The following is a 19,832-nucleotide window of genomic DNA, read 5'->3' as shown; positions in this document are numbered from 1 at the left end:
GTTTATCCCGTTTGCACAGTAACTCGGCGGATGTCGAGGAAGGCTGCAGAGGCTGATATAAAGTTAGCTGAGACGTTTCTGCCAGCCTTGTACGAGGAGGGGGTAGAAAGTGAAGAGAAGGAACGTAATGAAACAGGAGGAAGTGGGGAAATTAAGGTAGATTTATCATTAGAAAAGAAGGACTTTATACAGGCACAGGAGTGAGACGAGGAAACAGCTCGCTGTGAAACAGAGTTAGGAAGAGAGCCAGTAGGCTATGGTGTGAAGGGGGAGGTGCTAAGGAAGGAAGAGAGACCAAGTACCGCAGATGAGGAATGGGGGATGGTGCCAAAAATCTCTGGGAGTGAGATATTTAACCTGGCCCACAAGGTACCCCTCGGTGGACATTTTGAGGTGCTGAAGGAAACAGTCGGCGGAATCATGAAAGAGGTTTACTGGCTGCACAGGAGGAAGGATGTTACTGATTATGACAGACGCGAACTGAGACGGTCACAGGTTTTTGATATGCTAACAAACCTAGTCGGTGTTAGCGCAGAAATCAATGAAGCTAGGGTCCCCCTAATAAGGAAAAAAAACCATTTTGAAAAGATGAGTATGGTATTGACCAGATGGGAGAAGGCTATTGTTTTGGCCAGCTCTGCTGATAAGGTCTCTCCCTTAATCCCCGAACAAAGCCACTCTTTAGGAGAATTAATTAAACGGCTCGCACACGCGTGTTTGATTGTCCCGAGGCGATGCAAAGAACTGGGACGTTGGGTGGTGTTTGTCACGCTAGGTCAGCCTAGTGAACAACACCCCTATAGAATGAGTAATTCAGTGACGAAAGGGCTAACGAACACAGAAGTGTATATTGGCGATGTAATACGGCTGCCTGAAGCCAGCTTGATAGTGAACCTTGAAAAAAATGAGTTCGGCCACACGAAGGTCACTTATCTGGGAATTGTGGTAACACAGGGGCAGCTGGCAGCGATGCAAGCTAAGATGCGGGCTATCTCTGACATCCCAACCCCGACCGACAAGAGGGCCCTCAGAAGGCTCTTGGAGATGGTGGGGTACTGTAGGAAGTTTTGCAATAACTCTGTGGTTACTACCCCTCCCCCTCCTACTAAGCCCTTGCGAAGGAAAACTAAGTCGGGATGGGACGACCCTTGTTATCGTGGTCCGGGACAAAACCCAGTGAGAGGTTACACTGATCACAATTCATCAGTGTTTTCGGCCACTATGAAGTTGCTAAGTTGGAGCCTGGTTTAGGGGATTATTAAAAATTACACATATAAAAGGAACGGAAAATGTGATTGCTGACTGTCTGTCAAGGTGTTGACAACTTAAAATTCTCTGTATTAGCCAAATAGCTGATGAAGATGTATATTTGTGTGTATCTAATAATGTATTCATGTTTGTAATTTTTACCCTGGTAAAAATCCTTAAAGGTGAGGGGTGTGACGAAAGAGGGTTACAAAGTGTACACATAGATTAAGATGTTAACTGTCCTGTGCTGGCACCAGTGGGATCAACAGTTGATCTGCCACCTGTCTTCAGGAGAAAGAGAGATAAGGATGACAATGGAGCAGCATTTGGAAATGTTAATGAAGAGACGGGAGAGTTTAACGGAAGGAGACACCGGTCTGAGAACTGTCAAGATCGGCTCCCTTTTTGAACCCTGAACTGTTTGAAGTGTGATGGACAGGCGATACCCCAGCAGGGGGATAAAAAGGGACAGGTTCGCTAAGGCAGGACACACACGACACCACAAGGTAACAAGACCCTGGAAGCAGTGTGCCTCCCACAAGTCAGTGGGAGTTGTTGGAGGTCTGGCCGCGGGACCAGCCAGAGACGCACAGGGTAGAAAGGTACGGATCGGCGGGAACCTGGTGTGTGTGTCCACCCTTGCCTGGGTGCTGGGTTCACCGCAGAAGAACGTTCACATCTGGAACGGAGGGGTCACAGTCGGTGACCTCAGAAGACATTACAAAGGGCTCGCCCGAAACGGACTGCGAGGAATATCAAAGGTCTATGTGGAAGCCGTTTTGAATATTCATTCGCTTTTGCCCTCTCTCTCCTTCCCTTCCCCCCCCCCCCGTCCACCGGCACGGCAGTGATTACTGTGAACTGAACTGAACTCAATTGAACTGAACTTTGCGTCACTTTGAAAATGGTCATTTACCCCTAGACGACGATAGAGCTTGATTGATCCTATTATCCCAGTTCTGTGTACATGTGTGTTTATCATTGCTGAACTGTTGTATCCTTTTGATTAGAGTACTGTGTTGCTTATTTCTTTAATAAAACTTTCTTAGTTCCAGTAATCCAGACTCCAACTGGATTGATCCATTTCTGCTGGTTTGGCAACCCAGTTACGGGGTACGTAACAGTAAGTACATGAATGGAAGCAGTATGGAGGGCGAGTCAATGGGACTAGGTAGTTTAACAGTTCAGTATGGACTAGATGGGCCAAAAGGGCCTGTTTCTGTGCTGTAGTGCTCTATGACTATGACTATTGTCTATTGTCTATTCTAACTGACCCGGTGGGCCGGTGCTAGTGGCCTGGTAAATTGAAGTAACTAATTGGGCGACAGGCGGTTGACCCGGTAAATTAACCTGCATAGGAAGGGACAGACATTTGGCCAAACAGTGGAGAAAGGGACTCCCCTGCAGTCTATCAGGATGTTAAGTGCAGCGCTAACAAAGAAACTGAGAAACAGTGTGTTGCACTAGGTGGAACTTAGGATATAACCTCTTGTGAACAACCAGTAAATTTAATTTGGAAAAAGAATTGCGGTAAAAAGTGGAAATCATTGATTAAAGAATGATACCAAATGGAATAGTACTTTACTGGCCAGTTGGAGGAACAATGCATGTGATAAAGGGGTAGAGGTACGTACGTCAGAAGGAAATCCCAAGACTTGGGAAACATTAAAGGCAGAGTGCGAATGGGTAGATGGGGGAAGGAAAAAGAGAACAAGAGAAGCAAAAAAAAGCAGTCAAAGGCAGAGATGGACAGACAGGAAGGTTTAAATCGGCAGTGCTGCGCGCAAGATCTAGGGCCAATACAGGATCCCTGGCATACCGACCCTGTTTGAGGAAAGTGACTGCGATGAGGATTGGGCACCTAGCTTACCAGGGGCCAAGTGCACCCAGTGCTTCCAAACCCCAATCTTCCCAGTACTTAGGTACGGTGGTTGCTCGGGTAAAACAGCGGCGGCAGGGAAGGGGAGGCTTTCTATACCCTGAGATCCAGGAAGACAATACCGAGGATTATTCCGACACAGGGAGGGAAGAATCCAATAAAACCCTAGAGTTAATGGCTCCACAGAGAAAATTGCCCACCCGAAGGCTGCCCAGTCCACAAGCAGCCCAGGAATGACAACCCTCAGTAATTCTTGTGTATGCACCCTAGAAGCCTCAAGAAATGATAGTGATCATCAGTCAGGCCCTTGATAGAAAAGAAAAACCAGCACAGTTTCCTTAGTATGTTTGCAGTACTATACATATGTATAATGCGACCCCGCAAGATTCATTTGGTCTATGCTGCATGATTCTCTCAGCTGATGAGGGGCGGAAATGGAAGGCAGAATTAAGATACCAAACCTATCAAGAGTTACAGGCGGGAATCCATAATGAGAATGAACAGACAAACCAGATTATTCAAGCCTTGGAGTGGGCTCTCCAACAACCTGTAAATATCACTAAAGTACTTGAATGCAAACTGAAGCCTGGGAAATCGGGACCAGACTATTGGGAGCAAGTTGTGGCCTACTATGGCACTTTCGCAGGAGACCAAGCCTCTAATAATGGGAATCTGTCCCCCGCCCCCCCCCCCAGTTTAATGCCTTACTGCTCCAATGCTTACCAATTAAGTTAGCCAACATGATTAAAACTAATAATATGGATTGGCCTGACAATGACCGAAATCAAATGCGACAAGCTTTGACATATTACTGGAACCCAGCTTTCGAATCCCGATCAACCCCAAAGGTGAATATGTTCAGCGGGGGATGCTAGAAGACTTTATCTGGGGATCAGAAATGGGAACAAAAACCTACCAAGGGACAGATGGGGACAACAACCTGTTAAGAAATTGACGAGCAAGGATGCTTCCTACTGTGAGTACCACCCCTCAGGTAGAGCCCAATGTAATATTGCAAGTTGCTGCAATTCTAATTCCATTTATGATTGATACTGGGGCAACCACATCCACTCTCGATCAGGAAATAATATCGGAAAGGGGATTCCAACTATCAGACGTTACAATCACTATCAGGGTTCGAAGGCACGGAACACACATATTCACATACCCAGCCACTACAGGTGAAATTCCAGAGGGACCCAGTGTGAGGTTTCATTTACAGCTACCACCAGTCTGGGGTGTAATCTAGCAGGGAGAGACTTGCTCTGTCCGTTGGAAGTTGAGATTCTATGCACAGACAAGGGTGTCACCCTGGGACTAGTAAACAACCGACAGCTTCCCCAGTTACCGACGACCCTTTCCCCCCCCCCAGTGGTGGGCATTTAACCTGAACTCCACCTCGTTTGAACCCCTTCTACCAGAGGCAGACCCTCATGTGACTCTGTGCTATGATCCTCCGCGGTGCTCAACTGAGGAAAGCCAATATTATGCACCCTTCGAGGGACAGAAGTTCCCAGTCACGGTGATTGAAGAGGTTAAAGGAAGAGAGGGCAGTGCATTACTGGCCGAAGTTCCAGATTTCCTTTGGCGACAGACAGGACTGGTGGTTCCCCATACCACCATTAGGGTTTGCCCTACACTCTGACGAAACAAGCCTCCAGCACTAAGGGAAAATGGCAAGACTTGGCCCCGGGCCAACTCCAATACGAGAAGGACTCAGAGGTGAAGACAGGACATCTGGTAAGACCACATCTCTGGGCAATTTCAGGCCATGAAGTCAGCCGCACCAACTGCCCCCCCCCCCCGGATCACCGTGAAAGGAGGACAGACTCTTGCATCCATTCCGCAATATCCCCTCAAGCCCGGGGCAATGTTTTATGAGGCTGGAAGCTCTTTTGTGGATCCAGCGAGAAAACGATGTTCTGGCTATGCGATAGTGACGGACAGTGAAGTGATTGAGCAAGCCTCTTTTGAAGCAGCTGTCTTTGCCCAGAAAGCTGAAGCTGCTTGTTGTCTCATGCCTGTATCCTAGCAACAGACTAAAGTATGAACCTTTACACAGACTCCCATTAGGCACTGACTACAAAACTTTGGAGATTTCCGACTTCCTCTGGCCACCCCATTAGTAATGCTACCTTTGTAAACAACTTACTCACTGTTCTACAGCTACCTCAAGTTTTGGCTATTATTAAATGTGCAGCCCATACTGGGGAATCTGATGAGATACTTAAGGGTAATGCCAGGGCTGATGCAGCAGCTAAACAGACAGCCTTGAATCCCACAGTTTTAGTCCCCTCAGGAACCCAGCAAGTTCCTATTAGACAAAATCTAAGGATGGGCATGCCAGATATGGGGGAAATACGCAAGTTTCAAGGGGAGAGTGCAAACTATGGTCCCAACTGGGTTGCCACCTTGAACCTCAAGACCAATTTATCCTGTGGGACAAGTCTGTGTTCCCTCTGTGTTCTTACCTATTTTGATAGATTATGTAAATAATTGTACACACCTGGGCAAGGAGGGAATGGTTAATACCTTATTAGAATCTTGGTGGCGCACTGATTTCCAGCAAGCAGCTGAAAAGTGAGCCACAGCACGTTTAAAAAAAAACGAATGTTGGAAAGGGAATGCCTTGTGTTTCTGGAACTACCCCCTTGCCTGGTGGACCTTTTTCTTGTTTGCAACTTGATTTTATAGAATTACCTAGAGTACATTGTTATAATAGAGCTTAGTGATAGTAAATGTATTTAGCAGATGGATTGAAGCTGTTCCTACAACTGATAATACCACTATGACTGTTGTGAAAATATTGCTAAAAGAAATAATTCCTCGGCGTAGTGGAACGAGCCAATGGTACCTTGCAAGATAAGTTGGCCAAACTTACACAAGAAACTGGATTGACCTGGTTGAAGGTTTTACCCTTAGCCCTATTCCATATGAGTATCATGCCATCAAGTAAAACGGGGTTATCACCTGCAGAAATTATCTATGGGAAGCCTTTGAGAACCCCATAGGGACCCCGACCTTGTTTACCGCTCCTCCCTGAGAGCTTACCTGCAAAATTAGATATGCATACCTTGGGGGAGGAGATGGAAAAATATTTATGCAAATTAACTAAAACTCTCCAAAGCCTACATTCACAGGTACAACAGGCCTATCGAGAAGACGAAACCCAGCCTAAAAGTGACTACCCCATGACTAAACCTGGAGATTTTGTCCTGATCAAGAACTGGGACCAAGGGAAACTCTGACCTCGTTGGAGAGGACCACACTCACCATAACTGATTCTAAATATTTCACAACAACCAAGAAAGGAGAAATCTTTGAACTCAAAGCAGAACTCAACAGTGACAGGAAGGAGAAAAAGAAAAAGACAGTGAAGAAAGTGATTGCATCAATGACTGTTGGCAAAGATATCAGTACCCTCTTTCCTGATGTCCTGGTGGTGGAGGAGGGAGGAGAAGATGGTGGCACGATGCAGCGTGTGCGGCCGTTCCGAATGATATCGTATGTGTAACTAGGGACCGTGCACAATCCTGATTTGATGGAGACAGCCGTGAGAAGCACGGAGGAACACCTGGAGAAACTTCTGAAATGCCCGCTTCGCTGCCGCTGCTACTGTGCGATCGAGAATCTCCGGAGGGGAAGGCCCCAGATCCTCGGCTTTGTCTATTGCCTGTTGCCAGGGCCGAGGTCGAAGCGCTCGGCAGAGATGATGCTCGGTGTCGGAGAGCTGGTCGGAGGCTCGGAGTTTTCGGACGGACTTGGGAGTCGGACTGTGGTTGGATGCTTCCAGGATGCTGCATCGGCAAGTTTACGGCGCTGGAGGTTCACCGTCTGCGTGAGATGACGGGACTTTCAAGAGACCTTGAGACTTTTTAACATGGTCTGTTCTTTATCAAATTATGGTATTGCTTTGCACTGTTGTAACTATATGTTATAATTAAAACAACAGGAATTCTGCAGATGCTGGAAATTCAAGCAACATACATCAAAGTTGCTGGTGAACGCAGTAGGCCAGGCAGCATCTGTAGGAAGAGGTGCAGTCGACGTTTCAGGCTGAGACCCTTCGTCAGGACTAACTGAATGAAGAATGAGTAAGGGATTTGAAAGTTGGAGGGGGAGATCCAAAATGATCGGAGAAGACAGGAGGGGGAAGGATAGAGCCAAGAGCTGGACAAGTGATAGGCAAAAGGGGATACGAGAGGATCATGGGACAGGAGGTCTGGGAAGAAAGACAAGGGTGGGGGGGGACCCAGAGGATGGGGAAGTGGTATATTCAGAGGGACAGAGGGCCCTGGGCCCTCGGAGGCTCCATCTTCCTCTCACCCCAACCCTCCCCCCTCCATTGACACACCCAGCCTCCCCCCTCCCCCCTCTGATCCCAGCTCTCATCCGTGCCGGGTCTTTACCATCCCCTCCGACCTTCAACTGTCGGAGGCAGAACGCTCTGTCCTCAGTAAAGGCCTCACCTTTGTCCCCCTTCGCCCACACCTCAGCGAGTTCCGTGTTCGCCATGATGCGGAACTTTTCTTCCGCCGTCTCCGTCTCCGAGACTACTTCTTCGGCAAGGACTCTTCCACCCCCACCGATGACCCCTTATCCCGTCTTCAACCCTCCTCTTCTTCATGGACACCCCGCTCTGGTCTTCTGCCTGCTCTGGATCTCTTTATCGCTAACTGCCGACAGGACATCAACCGTCTCGACTTCACCGCACCTTGTCCCCATTCCAACCTCACTCCTTCGGAACACTCTGCTCTCCACTCCCTCCGCACTAATCCTAACCTTATTATTAAACCCGCCGATAAGGGGGGCTGCTGTTGCAGTCTGGCGTACTGACCTCTACCTTGCCGAGGCACAGCCACAACTCGCGGATACCTCCTCTTATTTACCCCTCAATCGTGACCCCACTAAGGAGCACCAGGCCATTGTCTCCCACACCATCACCGACTTTATCCGCTCAGGGGATCTCCCATCCACTGCTACCAACCTTATAGTTCCCACACCCCGCACTTCCCATTTCTACCTCCTACCCAAGATCCACAAACCTGCCTGTCCTGGCCGACCTATTGTCTCAGCTTGCTCCTGCCCCACCGAACTCATTTCTGCATACCTCGACACGGCTTTATCACCCCTTGTTCAATCCCTTCCGACCTATGTTCGTGACACTTCTCACGCTCTTAAACTTTTCGATGATTTTAAGTTCCCTGGCCCCCACCGCTTTATTTTCACCATGGAAGTCCAGTCCTTATATACTTCCATCCCCCATCAGGAAGGTCTCAAAGCTCTACGCTTCTTTTTGGATTCCAGACCTAATCAGTTCCCCTCTACCACCACTCTGCTCCGTCTAGCGGAATTAGTCCTTACTCTTAATAATTTCTCCTTTGGCTCCTCCCACTTCCTCCAAACTAAAGGTGTAGCTATGGGCACCCGTATGGGTCCTAGCTATGCCTGCCTTTTTGTTGGGTTTGTGGAACAATCTATGTTCCTTGCCTATTCTGGTATCTGTCCCCCACTTTTCCTTCGCTACATCGACGACTGCATTGGCGCTGCTTCCTGCACGCATGCAGAACTCGTTGACTTTATTAACTTTGCCTCCAACTTTCACCCTGCCTTCAAGTTTACCTGGTCCATTTCCGACACCTCCCTCCCCTTTCTAGATCTTTCTGTCTCTATCTCTGGAGACAGCTTATCCACTGATGTCTACTATAAGCCTACTGACTCTCACAGCTATCTGGACTATTCCTCTTCTCACCCTGTCTCTTGCAAAAACGCCATCCCCTTCTCGCAATTCCTCTGTCTCCACCGCATCTGCTCTCAGGATGAGGCTTTTCATTCCAGGACGAGGGAGATGTCTTCCTTTTTTAAAGAAAGGGGCTACCCATCCTCCACTATCAACTCTGCTCTTAAACGCATCTCCCCCATTTCACGTACATCTGCTCTCACTCCATCCTCCCACCACCCCACTAGGAATAGGGTTCCCCTGGTCCTCACCTACCACCCCACCAGCCTCCGGGTCCAACATATTATTCTCCGTAACTTCCGCCACCTCCAATGGAATCCCACCACTAAGCACATCTTTCCCTCCCCCCCTCTCTCTGCATTCCGCAGTGATCGCTCCCTACGCAACTCCCTTGTCCATTCGTCCCCCCCATCCCTCCCCACTGATCTCCCTCCTGGCACTTATCCGTGTAAGCGGAACAAGTGCTACACATGCCCTTACACTTCCTCCCTTACCACCATTCAGGGCCCCAAACAGTCCTTCCAGGTGAGGCAACACTTCACCTGTGAGTCGGCTGGAGTGATATACTGCGTCCGGTGCTCCCGATGTGGCCTTCTATAGATTGGCGAGACCCGACGCAGACTGGGAGACCGCTTTGCTGAACACCTACGCTCTGTCCGCCAGAGAAAGCAGGATCTCCCAGTGGCCACACATTTTAATTCCACATCCCATTCCCATTCTGACATGTCTATCCACGGCCTCCTCTACTGTAAAGATGAAACCACACTCAGGTTGGAGGAACAACACCTTATATTCCGTCTGGGTAGCCTCCAACCTGATGGCATGAACATCGACTTCTCTAACTTACGCTAAGGCCCCACCTCCCCCTCGTACTCCATCTGTTACTTATTTTTATGCACACATTCTTTCTCTCACTCTCCTTTTTCTCCCTCTGTCCCTCTGAATATACCTCTTGCCCATCCTCTGGGTCCCCCCCCCTTCCTTCTTCCCGGACCTCCAGTCCCATGATCCTCTCGTATCCCTTTTGCCTATCACCTGTCCAGCTCTTGGCTCCCCTCCCCCTCCTGTCTTCTCCTATCATTTTGGATCTCCCCCTCCCCCTCCAACCTTCAAATCCCTTACTCACTCTTCCTTCAGTTAGTCCTGACAAAGGGTCTCAGCCTGAAACGTCGACTGCGCCTCTTCCTATAGATGCTGCCTGGCCTGCTGCGTTCACCAGCAACTTTGATGTGTGTTGTTATAATTATGTGTTTTTTGTCAGTTTTTCAGTCGGTTTGTCATGTGAAGAAGCTGGTGTACCTCTATCTAATGAACTATGCAAAGAGCCAACCAGATATGGCAATTATGGCTGTCAACAATTTTGTTAATGACTGTGAAGATCCCAATCCACTTATCAGAGCACTGGCTGTGAGAACAATAGGCTGCATCCGTGTGGATAAAATTACTAAGTCCGTGTGAGCCCATGCAAAAATGTCTGAAGGATGAAGACCCTTATGTACAAAAAACTGCTTCTGTCTGTGTAGCCAAGCTACATGAAATCAATGCACAGCTGGTAGAAGATCAGGGATTTCTGGACACTCTAAAGGATCTGATATCTCACTCTAATCCAACAGCCGTTGCAAATGCTGTGGCTGCTCTGTCGGAAATTGCAGAAACTCATCCAAACAGCAACTTGTTAGACCTCAATTTTCAGACAATTAAGTTTTTAAAAGCCTTAAGTGAATGTACTGAATGGGGCCAAATATTTATCCTTGATTATTTGGTCAATTATAGCCCAAGGATGACCGAGAAACTCAAAGCATCTGTGAGCGTGTGACGTCACGTTTATCTCACGCTAACTCAGCTGTTGTCCTGTCGGCTGTAAAGGTTCTGATGAAATTCATGGAAATGTTTTCAAAGGACTTGGATTACTATGGCACTTTGTTGAAGAAATTGGCTCCCCCACTGGTAACGCTGTTGTCTGCAGAACCAGAATTCCAAAATACGTTGCCCTCCAGAATATCAACCTCATTATACAGAAAAGGTCTGAGATTTTTAAGCATGAAACGAAGGTTTTCTTCGTAAAATACAATGATCCAGTATAAGTGAAACTGGAAAAACTGGATATTATGATTTTCAAGCTAATATTGAAGGAGTATGCCACTGAAGTAGATGTTGACTTTGTACAAAAAGCTGTGCGTGCAATTAAAACTGAGCAATCAGCAGAACGCTGCGTGAGTACTCTACTTGACCTCATCAAGACAAAAGTAAACTACGTCGTCCTAGAAGCTACTGTAGTAATAAAGAACATTTTCCGTAAATACCCAAACAGGCATGAAAGGGTTATTGCAACACTTTGGGAAAATCTGGACTCTCTGGATGAACCAGAAGAGCAGCGATGTTATGGATAGTTGAGAAGTATGCAGAAAGAATTGACAATGCTGATTAGAGTGTTTCCTGGAAGGATTCCATGATGAGAGCACATGGGTTCAACTACAACTTCTGACTGCTATTGTGAAACTATTCTTAAAAAAATCCCCGACTGAGACACAAGAGCTGGTGCAGCAAGTTCTAAGCTTGGCGACACAGGACTCTGACAACCCTGTCTTGAAAGACAGTGGCTACATATACACTGGCATCCACTTTCTACAGATCCAGTGGCAGCAAAGGAAGTTGTATTGGCAGAAAAACCTCTGATTTCAGAAGAAACTGATTTTATTGAGCCAATACTCCTTGATGAATTAATCTGCCATATTGGAACACTGGCCCCTGTGTACCATAAGCCACCCAGTGTATTTGCGGAGTGGCAATCGAACAGACTGCAAACGTAATATTGAAGGAATTAAGTAAGAAGACTCTCTTGGACTAAAGGAAAATGTATTGGTTGATAACTGACATGTGGCTGTTGTGTTTTACTATTTATTGTTATGTTTATTATTTAGTGTTGCATTTGTTATGTTATGATTGCACTGCCCCCGAGAAACGCTGCCTCGTTCTACCCTGCAGAGCTGATGTATGGTTAGAATGACAATAAAGTTTTTTGAATCTTTGAATCTTTGGTGTTTTGCATTTCGGAAGTCTGATTATATTAATTTTGATCGTTGTCTGCATTTTAAGATGCCTTTGGCCATGTTTTGTATCTTGTTGTAGAAGTGACCACCTATTGTGAAAGTTTATCATGTAATGATAAAAAGGAGGGAATGATGAAGTTTTAAGGATATTGGAGGACGTAAGAAATTATTCTTGGCCTCTTGTAAATAACGGGTTAAAATTAAGTGCCAGCTTGTGTGTGCTCTGTTCTGTGAAAGTGTGCAAAGTCTGCCCTTGGCTAAGGAATCTGCCTTTAGTTTGCTTAGATTAACGACTCACAGCTGTCCCTTTGGGAGCGATATAAGGGCTAAAGCCTGATTTATACTTCTGCATCAACTTGACGCCATAAGTACTGTGTTGCCGCAAACCCTACGCAGAGCCCACACGGATCCCTATGCCAGAGCCTGACACGCACCTCTCCCAAAATGTAACTGCACGTCGCGGCAACACAGAATGCAACAACAGTGATTGTTCCGCCTGGGAGCATCGTATTTCCTCCTACGCTGCAATAGCTTCCCATTGGCCGACTGAAGGGCAGGGAAGGAACTCTGGCTGCAATGCTTTCCATAAAGCTTTACAGACCTCTGAAATTATGGAGGACACATTTCGCTTTTACGGAAAACGACGCTTGCTTTAAACTTGTTTACTCCGAGAAAGACTACCATGACCATGAAGCCTTGCAGGTGTGTGCACATGCACGACGTACCCGAATTGCAGAGCGATGCAGACACACCAACGCACAAGTATAAATGCTCACAACTCACGTAGGCCACTTGCGTAGGTTACGTCATCGAGATGACGCAGAAGTATAAATCAGGCTTAAGTTCACACACACTATGTCTCACGGTTTCACATCACTGATCTAGGTTCCCTCCTTTGCCTATTCAAGCCCTACTGATAAGGCAAGAATCTGTCTGTAATTAAAACCTTGATTTAGTGTACTCTCTTATCTAAGTAATTAAATTTTGCTCTAGCTGACTTGGCAGGAAGATCTGTTCAACTAGGTGATTCTTTGTTTCACCAGTCATATAAATTGTCATGTTTCTGAGTGTTAGACAGAAAGCTTGTTATGAGCCGCCTGTCTTCCTGATGATCGGCTCCAAGTTTTTCTCACCAGCTGAGTTAAAACAAATAAACTGGTGAAAGATTAAAGTAAAGACAGAAAGAACTTTTGGTGTGGTTATTTGGTCCGGTAAATTTAAGTTTACAGAACATTTCAAGCTTCTCATGCTAACTATGGATGGGAATTCAATCTTATGAATTCAATCGAATGTAAACCCAGAAACAGACTAGAATTGGAACATTTGGATGATCTAATGAGGATTTCATCTGGGTGCAAAATTAATCTGGACAATTTTATAGACAATGGATTTGTAATAATGACATGAAAAAAATTTTATGAAACATGAAAGATATTTTTTGTACTGTATTTCATTACACCCTTCAATAAGTAAAATCAATAGTATGTCGCTTTTCAATTTTCATTCTAAATATTCGTAGTATGCATATAACAAAAAAACTCTTAAAGTGCCGCAAAGTTTTCAGGCCGTGTAAAAAATTCTTACTTGGAGCAATGGTTGGTCTGCGCAGCTGTAAAAAAAAATAGAGGGAACGTTGCCACAGGCATCCTGGTTTTTGATGAGATAGGGCAAGATGTAAAAGAGATGGAAGAGTTGCACTACTATTCAGAGAAAGTCTCACATTCTCCACTCGGAGGGCACACTAGAAGGTTCATTCACTGAGGTATTATGGGTAGAGTTTAAAAAAAATAACAAATGCACCATCACTCTAACGTCGTTGTACTATAATCATCCCAATAGTCACTGGACATAAGGACAGATATGCAGATGGATGTAAAATCAACAGGGTTACTGGGTGAATTTACCTTCCCCAATACTGACTCTGATGGAGCAGAATTTCTACAGTGCATCCCAAAGAGTTGATTGAAAGCTTACCAACTAGAGGAGGTACTACACTGGACAGCTGACTGGCCTTTTGGTGAGAGCTTTTTATGAAGACCGATTACAGCTCCAAAAGTTTTAAGATAGTCATGAATAAGGACAAGCCTGGACCTTACAGAAAAATAGTAAATTGGGGGAGGGCAAATTAGAACAAATTAGGCAGAGCCGGGGGGGGGGAGGGGGTGGAATTAACAAGTAAGCATATGTGGGAATTGGTTAGATAACAGCTGATCAGAGCTGAGTTCTAGTGCGGAGGAAGGACAAAGATGGCATGGTAAGGGAACCTTGGATGATGAGTGGAGTTATGAGCTTAGTCAAAAAGAGAAAGGAAGCATGTTTGCTTTAGGAAGCCAAAAACAGGCAGGGCCCTTTAGGAATATAGATAGCAGCAAAGAACCCATACAGACGATTAGGAAGGCCAAAAGGGACCACGAGATGTTTGGAGTCATATGATGAGGTACTAAATGAGTACACTGCACCTGTATTCACAGAGCACACAGTAGACAGCAAAGCAATGTGGGACACACTGTAATAGAGGATTGACGAAGGTTTGTTATCCTTACTAGCAACAGGCAAGTTCCCAGAAGATTGGAGAGCAATCAAAGTTATTCCTTTGTTCAAGGGAAATAGGAATAATCCAAGAAATTATTGGCCAGTGGGCCTTACAGTAGAAGCTTCTGCAGAGGATTCTTAGATTTAGGCATTTTGGGCAGATTAGAGACAGTCAGCATAGTTTCATGCAGGACATATGATGTCTTCATGACTCATGGGCGCACCGGTCCAGAAGACTAAGGTGTCAGCACAAGAACAGACCTTCCGGCTCACGGCCCACCCACATGACCAAGTAACTTAATAACTCATACGTCTTTGGATTGCGGGAGGAAATTGGATCACCTGGAGGAAACCCACACAGTCAGAGGGAGAACACACAAACTCCTTAAAGACAGCAATGGGAATTGAACAGTTATTGTAAGAGTGTTACATGCTAGTTCGGATTCAGAACCGGCTTGCTCATAGAGACAGAGCAGTGGTGCAGGCGTGTTGTTCTGGTTGGAGGTCTGTCACCAGTGGTGTTTCACGGGAATCTCCATTGTTTGTGATGTATATAAATACATATCAACTGACAGATGAAAATGTAGATAGATGGATTAGTAAGTTTGTAGATGACACAAAGTTTGGTGGAATTGTACACAATGTAGAAGCTTTTCAAAGGATTTAACAGAATAGAGATCAGTTATAGATACTGCATGGGTGGGAAAATGACTGATGAATTTTAATCCAGGCAAGTGTGAAATGGGAGGTCAAATGTAAAGTAAACTATCAGTGGCAGAATCCTTATCAGCATTAACATACAGAAGGGTCTAGGAGTCAAAGTCCAAAGCTCACTGAAAGTGGCCACACAAGTAGACAGGCAGGTAAAGAAGGGATACGGCATACTTGCTTTTATCACTAAGAATGCAGAGTGCAAGAATCAAGAAGGCATGTTGCAGCAATATGAAATTTTGGTTAGCGTGCACTTGGAGTAGTTTGCAGTTCCGGTCACCTCATGACAGGGAGGATGTGGAGAGGGTGCAGAAGAGTTTTACCAGGATGTTGTCTGGGTTAGAGGTTATGAGCTATCAGGAGGGTTGGACAAACTTGGGTTGTTTTCTTTGGACCAACAAAAACTGGAGAAACCTGAGGGAAGTTTAAATGATAATGAGAAGCATAGATAGCGAGATAGTCAGAATTTTTCCCAGCAGAGAAATGCTAAGTACCAGGGGTCATGCATTTAAGGTGAGTGGGAAAAGCTTAGAGGAGATGTTTTTTTGGCAGAGTGTGATAGATGCCTGGAACAGGCTAGCAGGAGATATGGTGGAAGCAGTGATGATAGGGGTGCTTATGAGGCTGTTAGACACATGAATATGCAGGGACACCTAGGGATATTTGTCCTGTACAGGGAGAAGAGAATCAAGTTTAATTCAGCATCTTGTTCAATGTAGATATTGTGGCTGAAGGGCCTGTTTCTGTGCTATACTGTCCTATGTTCAAAATCCAATCAAACTTCGAAAACTAAACTGTTCTGGATTACCAATTGGCCAACTGGTCTTGGATTCCATGGGCTCTAATCTTTTGGATTTCCCCGCATATCAGACCTTATCAAAAGCCTTTCCACTTTCACATAAATCATTAATATTTGTAATGAAAACACCATTTAAGAAAATAATGAGCCTGTAAATGATATATCCTGAATCCCCTATGACCCAGAGAATTTACATACAAGTGGGTAGATTGTGGCTCTGGTTATCATTTTCCAAAATTCTATTGATTCTATGATTCCTATGAAATGGGCAACAATATTTTTTAGGAGGAAGAGCATCACACCTTACTACCAGCTGTGGGTCAGCATGCCCAACGAGGGCCACCAGTTGGGATAAAAAAAACAGATGGCGAGCCCCAACAGCAGTTAGTGCGAGGAGTTTTATTTAGTGCGAGGAGTTTTATTTAGTGCCAAGTGAAAAAAAATGCAAAAGCTGCTCTGAAGCTGTGAAGGCAAAAAGTATTTACAAATAGACAAACACAAACACAGCTGTACAAAAACTTAAAAACAGAGGCTTTCCCCACAACACACTGTCTTTAACTTTCCAACACAACTATTCAGCATCAAATCCAACCTCCACACCTCTCTAGCAAAGCCAGAGTGAGGGTTTAAATCCACTTTTGCCTGGCCTAGGAGGACAGGAAATTCTACTGTTGGTCTGGGGCAGGGGAGATAATCATAGTTATTAATTATTTCAGATGCAGAATTGGAATATTTTAAACAAGGATTCTAACATCCTACAGTTTTATTCCACAACACATGCCTTAGTTAAACACATAGATCATGCTCAGATGAATATAAAATAATATCTTCCCACCCCACCAGTGGTGTTGCCTGCGTAGGGTGCAGTGCACCTGCTTCCACTAACCCAGGCATAATTTTAGGACACCCAAGACTGTCCCTCGGGTTTTTGGGGTCACTCTGCTGTCTACAAACCAATGTAACAGTGTGAGTGAAAATAACCGAAATGTTTCGAATCCTTATGTTTATGAATTATAAACCGGTAGAGCACGTTAACCGAAGGGATTGTTTGAATTAGCTAGGCTAGTGATTGTTTTACTGTTGGGGTGTGTAAATGGTGAACTGCAGAATGGGAGGGCAAAGTGTGTGAATGACTGGGGAAACAAGACCAGGGACAGAACAAGGAGGAGTGACTAACTGGGCAAAGGGGCAAGGTTAGCAAGAGAATTAGCATTGCCAACCTGTTCTGTCACAGAGGGAAAACAAGGAACAACAGATCTATTAAATTGACATTGAAAGCAGGGAAAATCTGTGGTCAATATTCGGATTAAATCAAAACATTGAAGAACTGATTGCAAACAGCATGGTCAATATGGACTTGGGGGGGAAAAAAACACATTTCACTAATCAGTTGCTTTGAGGATTATCCTGCAGAGAAGATGAACTCCAAACCACTTCACATTGCTGATTTGGAATCTCTCAAGGCTTTGTACAATGGTTTGCCAACTAAAGACAAAGTATACACTGAATTATGGCAACAGACACAGAATGCTAGGGAGTCTAAAACTGGGGATAACAATCTTAAATGAGGACTATTTAGTAGTGAAATACAGAGAAATGTCTTCATACAAGTTCTTTGGAGAGCTGTGGAAACTCATTCATTGCATTCAAAAGAGATCAATAAATACTGAAATATTAAAGGCCCCATGGAGATTGCAGGAAGACAGCATTCAAAGTAGATCAACCATGAAAACTGACTGATAGACAAAACTTGAGAAGTTATTCCTATTCTTAATGCTCATGTTCTTACAAACATAGCAGACTCCCCTTTGAGAACATAATACCAATTCTGATACTGAATGACAATAGGTCTATGTGCCAAAACTTCACTGTATTGGTATTTGCCCAAAACAAAAATACGCAATTTAAGATTTTTAAGATGTACCTTAAGTGCTATGGGGTCAAGTGTAAAATCCCAGACGTCCCCAATAGAGTCATCCAATGCATCTTCAATGCCTTTCAGCTGATGCGTGTACTCCTCAAGAAATTTCCCATAACTCTTCAATTGCACCTCAACGTGGATTCCTAAGCACATAGGAAGAAATGAAATACTTTGTGCTTCATCTCTTCTTCTTAATCAGACACTGGCTACCCTAACCGTCGTCAAACCTTAGCAAAGAGCTCTAGTGCAGGAAATGTTCACTATCATGACTCTTCAAGAATGTAAATTTTTATTCCAGGTGAACCTATTCTTCTCAACATTTCCGAGCAGTGATCATTTTAGGTGAAGTGTAAAAGTGCCGCTCATCATTGTGCAGCAAAACGGGAACTATTTGTCACCAGTTACTCTCCGGCCGTTTGGAGGCTGCACTCTGCTAGGTCGCGTCCGAAGCCATCGACCCATTTGCAACAACTGCCCCAACGCACAGCAATCCTGATATCGTGCCCTCCCCACACCCCTCAGTCTCACACACCCCCATTACCCACTCTGAGAGCCATCATCCAGAGCATCCAACCTCCAATCGGGGGACAACGCCTCCAGCGCCATCTTTAGCACGGGATCGATCACATGACCATCGCCCAGTGCGCATGCGCTGTGGTGTGTGTGTGTGTGTGTGTGTGTGTGTGTGTGTGTGTGTGTGTGTGTGTGTGTGTGTGTGTGTGTGTGTGTGTGTCTCTCTCTCTCTCTCTCGTTCCTTTTGATTGGACAAGAGGGAGAGCGGGTCTGAGAAAGGGGTGGATGAGGGAAGTTGGAGTGGGGGGAGGTGACTGGGGATGCTATAATGTAAAATAACCGGATGTGACAAATGTTTCCTTAATCATTATGTAGAGGACCCGTCTAGGGAAAACAAGATATTGGAACGAGATGGAGCAGGTGAGAGAAGTGTGAACATAATTCCATTCGTCTCAAACTAATAAAGGAGAAGCGTTGGGCTGGCCCCTGATTAGGATTATAAACTGGAGTAAAACCATTTATGATGGCACCAGAAGGAATATGTCTGGTGTGGATTGAGATAGACTGCTTTGAGAGCTGAAGCACAAACTGGTAGGCTTTCAAAATTGAAATATTGAGAGTCCATAATCTTTATGTTCTTGTTAGAATAAAAGGCAAGGCTAGCAGATTTAAAGATACTGCAGAAATGTGGAGCAACACACCATACGCTGGAGGAATTTAACAGGTCAGGCACCATCTGTGGAGTGGAATAAGCAGTCAACATTTCAACAGGACCTTGGTTAGAAACATAGAAAACCTCTTCGGTTGTCCGTTGAAATCCGATGACGACGTCCACTCCTTTAACGGTGAGAACTTTGACTATACAGTCCTATCCTGAACCCACAAGCTCTCTTGCAGGTGGGACATGTATATGTGGTAGTAGTGGTGGCAACCATGGCTGCATTTCTCTTGGCTCTCTTCTGCTGCCTTCCGGTTGTTCTTTCCATCTCCAGGATACAAGCCCTGTCCCTACACAGCTGTCCTCAAGTGGTACGGTCAGCAGCAACATCCTCCAGGTCCTCGGGTCTGATCTTGCACTTCCTTAAAGCATTCTTCATCTGATCCTTACAGCGCTTCTTCGGCCCTCCCCTGAGCGTCGACCATGATGTAGCTGGCCGTATAACACTCTGCGGGGTAGCCGACATGGGGGCATCCTTATCACGTGCCCCAGCCACTGCAGCTAACACTGGGTGATCATGGCCTCAATACTTCTGCAGTTGGTCTTTACAAGTATTTCAGTGTGAGGCACCCGCTCACACCAGGTAATTCCCAGGATGCGCTGGAGGCAGCTTATGTGGAAGCGCACCAAGGACTTGATGTGACGGCTGTAGGTTACCCAAGCTTCACAGCTATAAAGGAGGGTGGTGACACAGACCGCTTGGTATACGGCGACCTTTGTG

At 45.5% G+C, this 19,832-nt stretch overlaps 1 protein-coding gene and 1 pseudogene across 3 annotated transcripts in view; one reads left to right on the top strand and one right to left on the bottom strand.

The window, feature by feature from the left end:
* Window positions 1–18,526, bottom strand: part of washc4 (WASH complex subunit 4) — a 112,111-nt gene extending 93,585 nt beyond the window's left edge. For all 3 annotated transcript variants that reach the window (XM_063072231.1, XM_063072232.1, XM_063072230.1), the window contains exons 1-2: window positions 18,426–18,526; window positions 17,884–18,023 (exon numbers count right to left, since the gene is read on the bottom strand). In XM_063072231.1, the coding sequence (XP_062928301.1) occupies window positions 17,884–18,023; window positions 18,426–18,486 (201 nt within the window). In that variant the 5' untranslated portion in view covers window positions 18,487–18,526. The remainder of the gene's footprint in view (window positions 1–17,883; window positions 18,024–18,425) is intronic.
* LOC134359152 (AP-1 complex subunit beta-1-like) lies at window positions 10,107–11,826 on the top strand (annotated as a pseudogene).
* Window positions 18,527–19,832: the final 1,306 nt, after the last annotated feature.

This window comes from Mobula hypostoma, chromosome 20 (assembly GCF_963921235.1).
Source record: "Mobula hypostoma chromosome 20, sMobHyp1.1, whole genome shotgun sequence".
Lineage (NCBI taxonomy): Eukaryota > Metazoa > Chordata > Chondrichthyes > Myliobatiformes > Myliobatidae > Mobula > Mobula hypostoma.
The sequence above is the reverse complement of the archived record's forward strand: the minus strand, read 5'-3'. Positions and strand labels throughout refer to the sequence as shown.